The 16,634-nt window shown below is 40.9% G+C and overlaps 1 protein-coding gene across 1 annotated transcript in view; it reads left to right on the forward strand.

Annotated features, from left to right (window-relative positions):
• Positions 1-206: 206 nt before the first annotated feature.
• Positions 207-16,634, forward strand: part of KIFAP3 (kinesin associated protein 3) — a 72,974-nt gene continuing 56,546 nt past the window's right edge. Inside the window, exons 1-10 of the mRNA XM_075038463.1 lie at positions 207-311; positions 4,994-5,125; positions 6,390-6,544; positions 7,705-7,760; positions 8,262-8,403; positions 9,974-10,073; positions 10,831-10,955; positions 11,432-11,530; positions 12,256-12,434; positions 14,725-14,887. Of these exons, the coding sequence (XP_074894564.1) occupies positions 280-311; positions 4,994-5,125; positions 6,390-6,544; positions 7,705-7,760; positions 8,262-8,403; positions 9,974-10,073; positions 10,831-10,955; positions 11,432-11,530; positions 12,256-12,434; positions 14,725-14,887 (1,183 nt within the window). The 5' untranslated portion in view covers positions 207-279. The remainder of the gene's footprint in view (positions 312-4,993; positions 5,126-6,389; positions 6,545-7,704; positions 7,761-8,261; positions 8,404-9,973; positions 10,074-10,830; positions 10,956-11,431; positions 11,531-12,255; positions 12,435-14,724; positions 14,888-16,634) is intronic.

Genomic DNA, 16,634 nt, shown 5'->3' on the forward strand with positions numbered 1-16,634 from the left:
CGGGGACCGGCGGGACAGCGCCTCCCCGCCACGCCTGCAGGGGGCGCCGTGCCCTACCCCGCCCCGCCCTGCCCTGCCCTGCCGCGCGCTGCCGGCACCCGGCGCAGGCGGGCGGCGGGGAGAGGCGGCGCCCTGCGCATGCGCGCTCGCCGGCGGCGGCGGTTGGGGCGGTGGCGCGTGCGTGCTGAGCGCTCGCGGGGCGGGGCTGGCGCTCACCCTGGTAACAGCACCGCTGCGGGGCCGCGCCCTGCCGAGGCCTCCCCCCCCCTCCCCGCCGCCATGCAGGGCGAGGACGCCCGGTACCTCAAGAGGTAACCGGGGAGGCTGGCTAGGGTGTGTGTGTGGGGGGGAGACGACTGTTGTGGGGCCAAGGCGCGGCAGGTTGGGGGGTGGATGGAAGAGGGCCGTGGGGCTGAGGCCGGGGCAGGTTGTGGTGGGGGCTGGGCGTGGGGCTGTGGGACCGAGACGCGGCGGGTTGTCGTGAGGGGTGGTGTGGCGTGTGCGAGGTTGTGGGGTGGGAGGCAGGTGGTGTAGGCTGGGGGCGGGGGGGTGGATGGGAGGTTATGGTTTGGGGGAGTGCAAGGGAGTAGAGGCTGTGGGGCTGAGGCGTTTTAGCCTGCGGTGGGGGCTGAGTGGGAAGTTGTGGGGTAGGGGGGCAAGAAGGGTTTGTGGGGAGGTGATGGGGTGTGGGGCTGAGGTGTTGCAGGTTGTAGTCAGGGCTAGCTTGGGGATGGATGGGAGGTTATGAGTGGGGAGGTGAGAATGGAGAGTGTTTTGAGAGGGGAGGTCATGAGGTGGGTGGAGGGATTGAGATTGAGGAGTGGCTGGGTTGGAAAATGGCTAGAGGTCGTGCTGTTGGGGAGGAAGATGGGTGGGAGGCTTTGGGGTGAGTGGTTTGGAAATGAGGGATAGATTTGAGGCAGGCTAGGGGGTGGTTGTCTAGTCTGGTGGGCAGGAGACTTGGACAGGGACTGGGAGGCTGGGTTAGGGATGAGTGAAGATTGTAAAGTGGGTTTAGGGTAGGCTGAGAGATGGGACGGGTGGCATGCTGGTGGTAACTAGTTGGGGGGAGGTGGTAGTTTGGAGGGATTCACTGTTTTGGGGATGGCTGTGGTGGCATTTTATGGTGTACATTTGGGATGAGGCACTGAGGTGGCAGCAAGTTGAGAGGAGAATAGGTGCTATTAGGAAATGGGGAGGGGTCATGTGAGTATTAAGGGTTGGGATGGGGCAGGTGATTGCTTTGGGGAACAGGCAGGCTGGGGACCAGAAAGGGGATGTTAGGCAGTAAGGGCAGGTTCAGGGTGCAGCTGGGAGAGATGAACTGGTGTGGAGGAGATGTTAGAGCATCGAATGGCAGATTGTGGGGGGACAGGTAATGAGGTAGGATCAATGAAATGGTTTTGGAGTTGGGATGGACCGGAGAGGAAACCATGGTGTATAAAGTTGGTGATCTGGGTTTGATGTTAAAGATGTGATGAATGAATTTATCTGTCTATTATGCAGTGAGACCAGTCAGCCTAAAGAATGGGGCCCAAGTAGGCAACTATTGGATCTCCATCAGTTGTTTCAGAGCAAAAGTGCTAGCAATCCCAGAGTATGTCAGGGCATCTAGGCCTCTGTTGAGATGTGATGTGTGAACAGTGTCACTTTCTCCTACCATGTGGGTGATTTTATCCATCACGTCTAGAATTCTGTGGAGTTCCTGGTCTTTTTTGGGGGTTGGTTTTTTTACTTCCTTTCCAGTTATTAGCATTTGCAGAACTTGCTGTTTAGGCCATCTGGGTTTTGCCTTTTTGTTTGTTTTTTTTTTTTCCCCCTCCTTGTATGCCACATATTAAGACCCATAATTAGAAACAGTGGGGGGGAAAAAACCCTCTTGATAATCTTCGAACATTAGTTCTGTCATATAAATGCAATAACAGGTAAAAATCAAATTAAATTTGTAATTAAATTAATTAAACTGTAATTAAATAAATAGCTGTAACTTTAGACTAGTGCCTATTTTTAGCCTTGCGTGTTCTGTTTGTGCCATCTTATGTGATTTTGGAGGAATATTCTTTCTTTTGTAGTCATCCTTGTAACAAGCGTAATTTTCTCTCTTTTTAGGGAGCATAAACCAAAGAACATCTGCTGTGCCATTTAGTGTGACCAGGCTTGTGTGCAAGTCTGGTATTGCTCTGATCCCCATTTCCCTTTGTCATCCTCCATGAGCAGTCCCCCTCCTGTCAAGTGTGACTTCTGAGGATTTGTTATTGGATTTTCAGCCTTATCCACGTGTGCAATTTATGCCACTTGTAATTAGGATAGTTTGGTTTTGCTTTTTCCTCCTGAAGGAATTAGTTAATAAAGGATATTCACACACCAGCTTTGGTTATGTGAGCTCAGCTAGCACAGCTTTTCTCTGTAGAAAAGGCCTTCCTCTTTTAAACCTTTAATAGAGCAGGATTCTTGTTGACAAACAGGCAGTGAAATGAAAGGACGGGATGATGTGTGAGAGAGCTCCCGAGTGCATTGCTGCTTCTACTAGTTATAAGAATGTCTGTATTTTTAAATGTTTTTTGAAGTGACTTACAAACTCAAGATGGATAGAAGATCAGTAGATGTCTGTTGATATGAGTGGGGATTGTTTCTCTAAATAAAGATTTTTATTTATTTATTTATTTTTGGTGAAGCTGGCAATCTGAATGCAGTGTTTTCCAAATGGAAAACAACTTTAGAGGCTGGGTAGTGCGTTTTAGTGTAGGTGTAGGTCTTCAAGCAGTTCACAAGGTAAGATTTTTCAGACAGGGAACATGAATGTGAATTGATTTGTGACTCCATTAGCTAGGAGATAGCTCAAGTAGTGAGTGTGATTATGTGAGAGGGCAGAAGATCTCTGCAGCTGTAAGTTCTTCAGCTTACCCATCTGTCCCTCTTAAGGAAAAAATTAAACATGGGAAATGCTAAGACTGTTTAAGCAGTCTTAGGCTGAGGTTCTGCTGGTTGCTAAGCTCATCAGTGGTTTACTGCTGCCAAAAGGAGGAGGTCTCACTCCTTCCTCTTTATCCCTGCTCTGAGGCAGGGAGTGTTATTCCCTTTCTATAGAGCACTTTAATTCAGTAACACATTGAAAAACTCCCTCTGCCCAAAACATGAAGAGTTTTCTGTTGGATTGCTGGAAGTGGCTGTGAAAGAGTTTGATGAGCCCTCACGCTGAACCAAGGTGACTGCCAGGAGCAGTGAAAACATGGCAAGATCTAATCCTTTTGGCAGTGATGAGCTGTTAGTTCAGCTTAGTTCTTGTAAAACTATACCAAATTCCTTCAGGCCCCCTTGTTCTCTACCCATCCTTTTCTTTATATCTGTAAATATTACCAGGTTGTCACTTAACAGAGGTTTGACTGTCAGGAGCAGTGTTTGTGGTTGGGATCTTCTGGTAGGTCTAAACACGGGGGAAATATAGTTGGGGGTTAGGAGTGAGAGCTAGTTTCTTTTGAAAAAAAATTGCTGTAACCTTTCTGCCCTGCAAGGTTGGACCTTGTGAGAACAGACTGTAAAGATGCATCTGTTTCAAAGTACTGTTAAAGGAAAAAAAACCCAAAAGTCTCTTCAAAAAATCTTAAGTGATAAATGGAGTTCTGCTACAATCTCATCAAGGAAGGTGTTGCTCTTTAGCAGTGAGCTATATTTGTTTGCCTGGTAGTTTTATGTCCTTGTAAGGCTGGTAGTTGAACTAGACTCTTCATTTCCCACAGCAGACCTTTCTGTGGTTTGTGGGGTTTTTTGGGCAGCTGTATCTCAAGAAAAAGGTATTTTTTGCAGTTGTATTCTGTAGAAGGGAGAGCACCCACCATAGTAGCTGGGCAGATGGAGGCACACATTTCAGATGTTTTCTGAAGAGAGTGTTTACACTGAAGGCTGCATCTAGATTTGCTAATGTTTCCAGCTCTGTGAGGCTGAAGTAGTTTTCCCTGGTCTAATTGACCTAGCTGCTATCTCATTTATGCTGATATAGCTACTGGTGAAGCCACCTGTAAACCTGTTTATTGCCACAATCTGTCTTAAAAAAACCAACACCCAAACAAAACCCCAAAACAAACAACCAACCCACCCACACACCAAAACCCAAACCCACATTAGGGAGTTGTTTTTAATCTGCAGTGTTTTAGCAGCCTGGTTTATGGCATGGCTGTACCTACTCTATTGGCACTACCTACGAGAAAAGGGTCAAGTGTCAGCTTTACCACCAGAGACAGAAATGTGGAACTGTATTCTCTTGATGTGGTTCTGCCATCACTTGAAAACAGAAATGAGGTGTATCTTCATGGCCTTTTATCCATGGCCTATCCTCATGGCCCTTGTATCTCTGCATGGACATGGAGTTGCTGGCACAAAGAAGGAGAAGGCTGATAATCCCCAAGCCTGGCAACAGACACAATGATGTGAAGAACATGAGCAAAGTGGTTTGTGCTTCAGGGAAGAATAGTTGATTTGAAATTCAAATTATTTGTAATTTGTTCTTGATAGATTTTTAACTGTTAAGATTTAACCAAGAAAGTCTTTGAGGAAAAGTTTACATTTGTAAATGACTGCACTAGATTGATGGCATTAGCAGAAGATTTCTCAATACTGACAATGTAACAGGGAATCAACTGGGAAATTTACCTTCTCTGTGAAATGCATGTTCTTCCTGATTGTAGTTCCTTAAGAAAGCTGGGAGACTTAGAAATCAAAGATTTATCCTGTTTCTTCCTTACTTGACTTCTGTGATTAGGGCTTGACCAATGGCTTGGGTGTTTCTGTATGTAGTAGAAGCAATAGTCAAGAATATGCTGTTAGCTCTAAGCTTTGGTACAGCTGTGTGAAATGAAATACAGTGTGGTAGGTGGGTAGTGCTTGAGTTTAGGGTCTGAATAGAACAGGAGACAGGTCATTGTTGCTGATCTATGTTCTAGTATGTTTTCTGAGCTTTTCACTTAATCAGTAATTCTGTTTTTTTTCTTCACGGCAGGAAAGTAAAAGGAGGCAACATAGATGTGCATCCATCTGAGAAAGCCCTCATTGTCCACTATGAAGTGGAAGCAACAATTCTGGGAGAGATGGGAGACCCCATGCTGGGGGAGCGCAAAGAATGTCAGAAAATGTAAGGTCATAGCAAGTTCTGATAGCTTTTTCTGGTTTTCATAGAGTCATAAATTCAGTAACTTAAAGCATCAACAGCCTGTAAGAAATAATATGTTCTAATCTTTATAAAACTTAGTGCTAGATTAGCAGAGGGTTTAGAAGCCAGGAAATAACATGTCCCTAGAAAAGTTAACATCTAAAAGACATGTTGTGAACTGCTTTTCATCCATGTACTTAAAGGTGTTTTGTAAAGAAGAGTGATTATTCCCATTTTACATGATGGAAACTTGAGGTAGAGAAAAGTGAAGTGATTGGTTCCTATTCAAATGATGGTTAATGTTGAAGCAAGTAATACTATTGAACCTTTTGAGAGCCTTATGCTCTAGCTGTTGGCTTTCCTGTTGTTTTGATCTGTCACCCCTCCTAGGGATTTCACTATAGTATCTGCATTTTAGTTTTGCCTGGTATTTTTTTTCAAGAGCATTAAAACATTCCCCATTGGAAAAGCCCAGAGAACTATCGTAACTTTAGTTTCCAGGCTGCAAGTCTGAACCTTTCCTAGGTTTGTTTTACCTCTATACTGAATCATTTTTGAAAATTTGAGCTGAAGTGGCTATCTGTGTGAGTGCATGTAAGAAGAATAATTGAGGAAGAAAAAGAGAATCCTTAAATTGTCTCAAATTTTTTAAGATACCAGAAATGTTCATCTGTTTTCAGATGAATCAGCATAACTTGCATCTGCAATGTGGTGGAATTCCTTTTTGATCCATCCTATTGTTAATGCCCACAGAGATTTCTTACTGCTTGTTGCTTGTGAACCTGGCTGCAGGTCTGCTAGAGCTATGGGAGACTCCTGACATTGCATCTGCAGGCTCTGCAAAATAACTTTCTTGTGTAGTCAATACCTATAGGTGTTTCTCATTTGGGATTTTTTGTGTATGCGGTACGCCTTTGCAGTTGTGTGCACTTTTTTGGGTGTATTGCAAATAAATTACTGTGTGCTGTGTCTGAGATGATTATAAGGGATCTGTTCATACAGCTGCATTTGCTGTTGCTGCTTGTCAGCTGATGGGCAAGTTACGCTCTGTCAAATGTTTGACAATTACTTGCCATTTGGAGTTGTAGAGAGCCACTGCTTTGACATTACCTTTGTAAGCCATGGCACAGGCATTGAGGGCATCAGGATCATTTCTGCTTCAAGAAATTCATGATTGTGTAAACACAAATCAAAGACTGAAGGTACAAAAGGTTAAAAACTGAAGAGAGACCTATCTGTGTTGCAGCATTCGGCTAAAGAGTCTTAATGCAAATACAGACATTGCTTCCCTGGCTCGAAAGGTGGTTGAAGAATGCAAGCTCATTCACCCCTCCAAACTTGCAGAAGTAGAACAGCTGTTGTACTACCTGCAGAATCGCAGAGATGCCTCAGCAGGAAAAGGTAAATAATCCAGGAACAAAGTAGCTTGGGACTGAGGTGCTTCAGCACTGAAAAACTACTGTGTGAGGTTTTTCTAGCTGAGGTCCTAACTTGCTGGATGTACGAGTTCTCCAGAGATAACTAGAGTGGGGAAGATGTATAGTTAAATCACACTTGGAAAAAAATTACAATCTTGGAGCGAGATTGGGGGAATTATCTTTTTAACAACCAAAGTTTATTTTTTTGGTTAGTTAAACTTAGTATTGATGCTTCTTACTGGCTGCCTTGTGCTTTAGCAGGACTTGAGAAGTACAGATTCTGCTATTTGGTGCAGCCTCTTCATAGTGCATCTGCACTTGCAGTGACATCAAAAGACTGTATGAGGATCTTCCTAGAATGATCTCCATCATCACCTTTTGGAAGGGTAGATAGTGTTCATAGGCTGAATTTGCACTGTCTGTAAAGCTGGAGTGAGGAGTTTCAGAGCCTGACAAGCTGTGGTACAGTGTAGCAGACAGCTTGGGGTAATTCTTGTCATCTTAAGTTCCTGGCATCTTGGTGGTCCTGTTTATGTCTTAAGTTCATCTTAAAGTTTCTGCTCAGGGGACAGTTTCATATTCTACATCTGATCCTGTGTTACCTCATGGTTAGCAAGGTTTCTTGCAATCATGAAATGGTAAACTTTGTTCTCAAGTTGGATTCTTACCTTAATGGGATGAGTTTAAAACAAAGTTTAATATTATTTATGTGCTTTGATTGTAACTGCTTTGGGTGTTTTACCCTCTTTTATTCTGTATATGTGTGTCTTGGAGTATCACAGGGCATCTTTGCTACAGTGTACAAGCAGAATCAAAGCTGCTGGAGTGTCTCACTGTGGAAGTGAGTTTTGTCACTCTGGGCTTGCACTAAGGTTTGTTACCCTCTGTCTCCCCAGCTGACTGGGCTGTAACTGATCATTTAGACTGAGGAGTCAAAAGGCATCTGAGGGTTTATTTTGCTCTGTGTGGGCTGTTCAGTGTCAGAAACCTGACATACCTTAGCTGTGTTAGTCTGACAGGTCAGCTGGACACAAGAGGACTTTGACCTTGATTTAACCAGAATGTTTACTATGAGAATAATGGGTATGTTTTTTGTCTGTGAATATGCATAACTTAACTGCAACCATGTCTTTTTCTTTATAGAAAAGAAAGAGAAATCCAGTAAGCCAAAAGATCCACCCCCATTTGAAGGAATGGAGGTAAGTATTGGTGTTAGAAGAGAAATGCAAACCCCATTTACTTCTTAAGTAAGCAGTTATATAAGGGAGGAGGGGAGAGGAAATGCTGAATTCTTGGGTTTTTTTGCTTCTTGTTTTTTAAACAAAGAACTTTGTTTGGAAATACTGCACAATGGAATAAAAATCATCTCCATAAAGGGTAAAATATTTGACTTTCATACTTCTCCCTCCAACTATAGCACGCAGCATGACAGCAAGTGAGGTCTGGAACATCGGACAGGACACAGGGAGTCGTGTCTGAGCATCCTTTGTTTTTTGTAATTAAATCTTCTCAGATTTCCTGGTGTTCATTGGCACTGATTCTGGATGTGTTGAATTTTTTTTTCCTTGTATTTTATTTTTTCCTAAGATCTTAACTCAAAGCTATGCACTCTTTTGTCTTGCGATTGAATAACATTGTGATTGATTGTGTCGAATTGACATCTCTCTCTCTGTGAAACTCTTGCTTATGACTGCTTTCAGATTGATGAAGTTGCCAACATCAATGACATGGATGAGTACATTGAGTTACTGTATGAGGACATTCCTGACAAGGTGCGCGGCTCTGCCCTCATCCTGCAGCTGGCTAGGAATCCCGATAATTTGGAAGAACTGCTTATCAATGGTAATTTTAAAACCGAATGGTAACTTCTTTTAGTGTTGTGCTGTTTATCTGTGGTGCTTTCTTCTCAAGGGAAAAGTAGTTCACCTTTAATTTGGGATTTTCTGTAGTTTGCTAGTCTTTGTTTCTCAGTACAAAATAAGCTGGCTGTCAAAGCCCAGTTGGATCTCTCTATGAATGGATGCTTCTTAGACTGTTTTTAGGTGGGTCTAACACAGCAATCTTCCTGGCCACAATAGGCTTCAGCTGTTTTTTCTGATCCTGGTTACTTTGATGCTAAATTAACTTCAGTTGGCATTGCTGCTGGAGACAAGATAATGTTGAGTTGTATCCTGAAGATCAGGAAACTTGCTTTGAAAATGGGATTTGCAGGCTGACATAAGTATAGGTGTCCAGTTTCTAAGAGAATTGATAAATTGAATGTGGATGCATCACCAAAGTATTTCACTTGCACACTGTACTCTTTTTGCTTATGGATCCATTTAAAAATCTTATTAGAATGCATGATAGGACATTCGCATTACTGTGATTTTGTGTCTGCATACAGATGTGCATTGCCATGTGCATATTGAGAGCTACATCAGTGTGGAATAGGGTGTGTTTGTAAATATGTATGTGTACACGCATATACATTCGCATTTCCCATTGCTCCCTCTCTTCTGGGGGGAAGAAAGGACCTTATAGTCTGTAAAGGTGTCAGGCAAAAGATAAGGGCAATCCAAACCAGACCTCCAAAGTGATGGTAGGTTCATGTCTTGTTAATTTAGTAATTTTTTTCCTTGCCCGCTTTGTCTCTTTTACTGAGCCCTTATACCCCCACATTCCTCGAGTAAATGATGAACTTCAGTATGTACTCTACCCATCCTGCGATGTCAGCAAGTGAGATTACTGTAAGAATTGGTATGGGAGGGGAATGGTAAGCCATCAAATAACGGTTTGTCTCCATGAGTTGTTGCGAATATTCTTGTGCTTGAAATTGCCAGTTGCTGCTTTTCTTGTTCTGATCATGCAACATAGTGTATGTAAGAGGGACTAGATAGGGGAAAGTGAATGGAAAAGATAAGTGATTCAGAGAGGAATAGTAAGCTGAAGTATGACAAGAAGAAATATAAACCAAGTTAAATAATACAGAGTTGCTATGGAGGGGGAAATAAATGTAAAGGAGGGGATGAAAAATGATAGTTGTCAAGGTAGAATTTAAAGTGGATTTGGAAGTGAAAGTGGTGATGTTTTATGTAGGGGCCACAGTGTAGTATGGAACATACAGCTGGCAGAGGCCACAAGATCTTAAGGTTAGTGGTAGTTTTAAGATGACCTTAGCGTTTGGTTGCAGTTTCCTTGCATGTAGCCTCTTCTTAGGGTTTGTGACTGGATGACCACCCAGGGTACTCTCTATTTTCATACCATCTCCAAAGAGAACTTGTGAGCAGTGTTAGATGTTAAAGTGTGATACCTCTGAAAATCTTCCATTAGAAAACTGATAGATATAGAATAAGTTGTATTCACATTCTGAGTCTCACAAGACAAAAGGAGGTGGAATGCTGATGCTCATCTAAATCTTGTTTCACTTCAGAAACTGCCCTGGGTGCATTGGCTAGAGTGCTGAGGGAAGACTGGAAACAAAGTGTGGAACTTGCTACCAATATAATTTATATTTTCTTCTGCTTTTCAAGGTGAGTGCAGAGTCCCTGTGTATAGGGACATAAGGAACTTCTCTCTGCTTAGTGGCTTTTCATTTGTTTTCCGCGCTGCACTACAAAACCTCACTGAAACAGGAAAAAAATTTCCTGAGGTGGAAACATGTGTGTTATAAATGACGAAATGGAGGCACAAAAAGAACCCCCATGCTGAGGCAGTGTGTAGTAGAGCTTGCAAGAAGCTAGTAAGGATTCTGACCCATAGCTTATGGGCTGAGCTGCCACCTTTTATTTCCCTCAGCATTCCTACAGGGAAGAAATGTTATTCAAAACCAAAGTGAGTGCTTGCTTTTATTTAGATATGCCAGTGTTCCAGTGTACCCTGCCTAGAAATAATTCAAATGGAATTTGCATTGCAACTTGATTTTAGACCTCTCTTATTTCTGCTGAGTAGAAGGTCCTCTGAAGCACTTATAATATGAAAAGCATGGCTGATTGGAAAACATTTTCCTTTACGCATGAAAATGGGAATGTGTTTTTATTTTGACTTGGAACAACAAATTGTTGCTTGTCCTTCTACAAGTTTGGAAAAAATATTTGTGTTTTCAGGAATTGTTTTTGTTTTGAAATAATTTTCCAATTGAGAAGTGTTATAATGGGGCACAGAGCAAGTACCTGTTTTTAATACTTCATGTGGTGCAGTGTTGGGATGTTGCTACCATAGATGTCAAAACAGATTTGGGGTGGTTTGCACTTATTTTTTTTCCTCACAGGTGTTTTTTCTTCAATGTAGTTTTTCTCAATTTCATGGAATAATCACACACTACAAAATTGGAGCTCTGTGTATGAATATCATAGACCATGAACTGAAGAGACATGAGCTTTGGCAGGAAGAACTTGCTAAAAAGAAGAAAGCTGATATCCTTTTGATATGCTGGGACAGCTTGATGGCTTCTGACTTGTCTTCATAGCTGTTGCTGAGTTATACGAGATGAGCACACAGCAACTTCTGTGAAAGCAGTAGAATTTACTAGAAAGTGCAAAATATAATTGCAGATATGAAGAAGACCAAGAGTGATAAGTTTGGGCTGCTGAAGAGATTAAGCTGAAGTTACTAAAACAACACAAGAAAAGAAAAGTTTTATTCTATCAGCACTATGTCTTAGGAACATTTTTGCTGACTATTAGGATGTAATACATCCAGGACTAGGAGGAGAAAAAAAAAAAAGATGCTGTAGATTACAGGTGTAGCAAGCTGTTGCTGAGGAAGTGTCTTTACACTGGCTATTCCATAGATCTCTTGCTTTTTACTAGTGATTGAATAATACCTTTGAAGACAATAGTCATCTAGACTGTATAACTTTTATCTGAACTCCTTAACTTCGGCAATTTACTTGATGAAGATCCTGACAATCAAACCCTGAAAAAGGACTATGAGAAAACTTACAAGAAATATCAAGGGCTGGTTGTCAAGCAGGAACAGCTACTCAGAGGTACCAAATCCAAATATCAAATTATTTCCTTGTTGGTGAACGTGGGTAGAGGGTTATATTGGATGCTTGTTGTAACTGGGATGTCTTAAACATATTGAATGTGTGGATGAATATGGAAGAGCATTGCCAAAGAACAGGGAGAAGATGAGTACTTAATCGGATTGTTTGACAGTATACTAACACTTTTAAAAGTCATCTGTCAGTCTTAGAGGAAAAATAGCAAAAGCGATCCACTTAACTTTTCTTTGCTCATGATGTTGGTTTGGGAGGAGTTGGGTATTTTGGTTTTGTACATTTGATTTGGTTTTTTTTAACTTAGTCTAACTTAGCCTGTTTCTGACTGAGGCTGAATAGCTTTCACTCTATCTCAGTTTTTGTACTAAAATACACTTAATGTTAGATTGAAATGATCTGAGTGGCAAAGCTTTCCCAGGAAGGGCTTTTTAATGGTTCCCATTGGAACTGAAAGTAAAAAAAAAAATAGAAAAATCTTCGAGTGATCATAATTTTTTTGGTTTTTTTTCAAAGCCACTATTAGAATTAATCTTCTTAATGCTTTCTAAACAGGAATAAAAAGCATTCATGGTCAGTTTCCTTCAAAATGCCTTGGGAAGGGAGTGGAATGCTTCTGAAAGTCTTGTCTGAAGCACGTAATGTGTATATAGAGACTTGTTTAATTTGGTTGTCTTTGATCTGTTGGTATGATTTGTATTGGCCTTTGTTAGTTGCACTTTACCTGCTCCTAAATCTTGCTGAGGATACTCGCACTGAGCTGAAGATGAGAAACAAGAACATTGTTCATATGTTAGTGAAAGCGCTGGACCGTGATAATTTTGAGCTGCTTATCCTGGTTGTATCTTTCTTGAAGAAACTCAGCATTTTTATGGAGAACAAAAATGATATGGTAAGGCTTATAGCATTCTGCAATATTGGAAAGGTATGGACTCTGAAAACTTTGTGTGGTTGAAGGGAAGAGGGAGACATCTCTATCCCCACCCTAAGTATCCGTAGCACTGATTATCCTATTTGTTACTAGTAAAATGAGTACAAGAAAAGTACAACATCCTGCCATAACATACTGCAAAAATTTTTGGAGAACTGTCATCCCAAACAGTGAAGCTACCTCAAAACACGATACATGAAATTCCAAATTTTGAAGTCAGTATCCCAAAGTCTTGTCATACCCCCACTTCTGGAGATGCCTATGACCCTGTCCCTAAACTAGACTCTTTTTGACAACATATTATTGACTCTGCGGTGTATTGTCTTGGAAAGAGAGGTAGTTATCCTTTTGCAGTTTGCTAGTTTACTTATTTCCTAGGTCAGCTTGGTCTTCAAAGGCACCTCACAAACTGTTCCTTTGTGCTGCCAGTAGCTCTTAAGAACTGGAGGCAGTGTTATTCTTCATAAGCTTTTTTTAGGTGAACTCTCAAACTTCTGAAATTGTAGCATATTTTTTTTGTGACTTTAAGTCTCTAGCCAAGTATCTCTTTTACTGATTTCCCAATGGCTTTTAGTAGATACAGGCCTTCACTTCTGTGCCTTATGCCAGTTTGTTAAATGAAAATGATAAATTTTCCTTATCCAAGAGGTAATCAGAGATTGATGTTACACTTAGATTGTTAGATGAAAAGATGCAATAGAAAATTAATTGCATCTTTGTTACTGGAACTGTCATTTGCATGTATATGCACTGAACACTGCAGACTAGGTATCTCCCTTATTTATATATGGGTATCCTATTTCTTAACAAAAGTCAGACACCAAGCATGCGTTTTTGGGGGAATGTAGACTGTTTATTAGGTGATTGGTCATTGATTTAGTTTATACTTGTGTAGTGCCCTGAAGGACTTTATTAGGAAAATAAGGATTAGCTCTCCAGCCCACTGATTTGCTGGCACACTTTCCACATTCCATTTGATTTAGTGGAAAGACAAATGAAACAAAATTGTTGAATTTATTTTATTGCAGAGTCTTTTAACAGTTTTGAAAAGACTTTTGAAAAGGTTTGTATGCTTCAAGTCAGCTGTCTGTTTGAGCATTTCTTACTGATGATACTTTTTTCTGTTCTAATATTTATATCAGGCAATAACACAAAAACGTCAAAGGCAAAATGAACCAAGATTAGTTGTTCAATGCCTGATTCTAAGTAAAACTGAATAATCCACGTATATTTATAGTACATTCTTTCCTTTGGTATTCAAGTGCCATATTAAATTCAAAGCAGTGAAGTAGAAGTTCTTGCTATCTGATTGGTTTTCATCAAAGGTATCCAGTCAGTTGTTTGATTATTGCACTATGCTGTGTGGGGAGAGCTGTAGTTTCTTTTCTTAGTATTCATGCAGTGTGTATTTATAACTGGAAGGCTAGTTACATACATGCAAAAGTTTGAAGAATGCAAAGTAATTTCATGTGCCTCCTTCTGGTCAAAGAAGGTTCTGGGAAACAAAAAAATGAATGCATTTAAAAGATTGTGTCAAATACAAGCAGAGAAATGTTGCTTAGAAGAGGATAAAAACTTTCTGAAGTCTTGCCAGTCAATGCTCAGTTGTCTTTTCTGGCTGGTAAAGTGAACATGATCTCAGGAACTGATACCACTTCTCAGTTCCTGGATCCCACTTTTTAATTTGAAAGTGATACATGTTTCAAAATGACTTTCATGCTTTTACTAAATTAATGTACAGGACAGCATGCCTCTTCTGAGAGCACATGCAAAGTTCTGTCTAGGGGTTCATTTGAAATTCATAATGAAGGGTCTCAAATTCTTTTTGGATGCCAATTTTCTGTCTGTCTTGGTTGGGTATCTCTTTGACTCTAATGTCAGTTGCTCCCGAGTTGCTTGTGTTTAAGTTTAAATGAGTTCCCCCTCCTCAATCTAGTTTTGCAAGTGATGTCTTGACCACATTCTTGCAGTTTTCCAACTGTGAGGAATATTTCCAAGACATCTGAACTCTTAGGTTCAAAAACTTTTTTCATCAACGTTACCCAGTAACCCAATCTGGAAGACTTCAACCACAAAGACATAAGCAAAGCTGCTTCAGATGAAAACGCACTGATAGTGACTATTACAGGTACAAATTGAATATGTATTTGCATGTGTGGATGTGCAATACATAACACACTGAAAGGGCTTTTAAATTGAAGACAAAGCTAAGTTTGGATGGGTATGGATTTTTCTTTTTCTTGATCTACAGGTTGAAATGGATATTGTTGAAAAACTTGTGAAAATGGTACCCTGTGAACACGAAGACCTGCTGAACATCACTCTTCGACTCTTACTAAATCTCTCCTTTGACACAGGCCTGAGAAATAAAATGGTACAAGTCGGTCTGCTTCCCAAACTCACTGCACTTCTAGGTATGGGTTTTTTTGTTCTTTTTAGCAGCGACAGTGCAGCTGTTTGCATCATGATATAGTGTGCCTAAAAGTTGCTATGTCACTTTTCTCTTTGCCAAAGAACTTCCTGACTACTCCCAACTTTTTATCATTCAAGTAATCTTTTCAGATGCAGGTTTAAATGGAAGTTTAAAATAATGTGGTTCCCAGTAGGCTTATTCTTAGGTTCTCTTAAACTGCTGAATGAGTCTTCTGGTCTTTAAAAATTAACTTTGATAGCTACCTGAAAACCATGGAAGCTGACACATGGGTGATGCTTGTAATTTTGGGGGAGCACCTAGGAAAAATAGCCATCAACTTTGTGGAGCTTAGCTGATGGAGATACCAACTACCTCTCTTTTTTTTTTTTTTTTTTTTTTTTTTTTTTTTTTTGTGAAGCTTGATATACCTGCTGCCTCTTAATGGTCCAGATAGAGAGATCAGAAATTTCCCAGCTTTGTCAACTTCAACTCTAGGCAGTACTGATTTTTAGACTTTCAGTTTGACAGTCTGTAACTTTTGAGTACTTCAGATACAAGTGAAACTTTTTGTTGTCCATAGGGGAAAGCCATGGAAACAATGAGGAGTTGGGGAAAAACCAGGATTGTCTGATATGATCATTGTTGTGCCCTGGAGCTCTCAGGAGAGAGTTTTTATTGCTCCTTGTATGTTCTTTGGCTGATACTATCTAGAGGCCGCTCTGGTAGATATACTAAATGTTTAGCAGGATTTGGCCATAGGAATTGCTGAGTGCTCATTTTTAAGTGAGAGTTGAGGATCTTGTACTGTGGAGCCCTAAATGTGTGAAACACTGATGCAAGACATTGTTAAAGTTTTGAGATGTTCAGTTTGGGATGTACTAAATCCAGTGCAGCCGGTGTATCCAGATGTGATTGGAACAAGTGGAATGCAACTGTGCATCTATGAGCTTTCTCTCCTAGCTTTGTATAGTCTCTTAGGATTGTTTGCCTTCTCAGTTTTAGATTCAAACTCAACATGGCCATATTGATGTTTAGTATCCAAGTTAATACCATGAAAACTTACATGGCTTTGGAAGCCTTAATTCTGTCAGTGATTAATATAACAGCTACCTGATATATCCTGAAATGCCTCAGATTTTCTTATGCTCTCTGCCCCACAACCATGTTTGCACTTGATATATTCCTCTGGGCTGAGCTAGGAGGAAGAAGAAAAATGGCATTTGGAATCCCTCTTCTTTATACTTTTTTTTGTCCTCAAGACAATGTTATTTGGCAGTAAACTGAGAAATGGAAGCTGGTCAGGAAATATATTTTCTCTCGTTTGAGAGAGGATCTGGCTAGGTAGTCTGGTTCAGCTTGGATTGTAAGCTTTTTGGAGCAGGAACTTGCCTTTTTATTTTATGTGTACAGCAGCTAGCACTGTGGTCTAAGGCTGTTGTTTCTTGGTGCTTGTTACCCCAAGCAATGGCATGGCACAGCTGTGAGAAGTCCCTGCTCCCAGAAATTCCCCATTTAATATTAGAGTCAGACTAAACTCATCGGTTAAATATCTGCTTTCTAGTGTCTGATTCTAATGTGGAGAGGAGAATTTATTTTCAAATACCATTCTCTTGGACTTGTAAGTAGACCTGTGCAGAAGGCTGTTTAGCCTTCTCAGAAGAACTGGCTGTTAAAATTGCAGTCTGTTCCTGAAGTGGCTGTTAGGGTAATCTACAGTAAGTTATTCTAGTACTTTCAGAAGCTTCACT

Source organism: Buteo buteo, chromosome 10, assembly GCF_964188355.1.
Source record: "Buteo buteo chromosome 10, bButBut1.hap1.1, whole genome shotgun sequence".
NCBI classification, from domain to species: domain Eukaryota; kingdom Metazoa; phylum Chordata; class Aves; order Accipitriformes; family Accipitridae; genus Buteo; species Buteo buteo.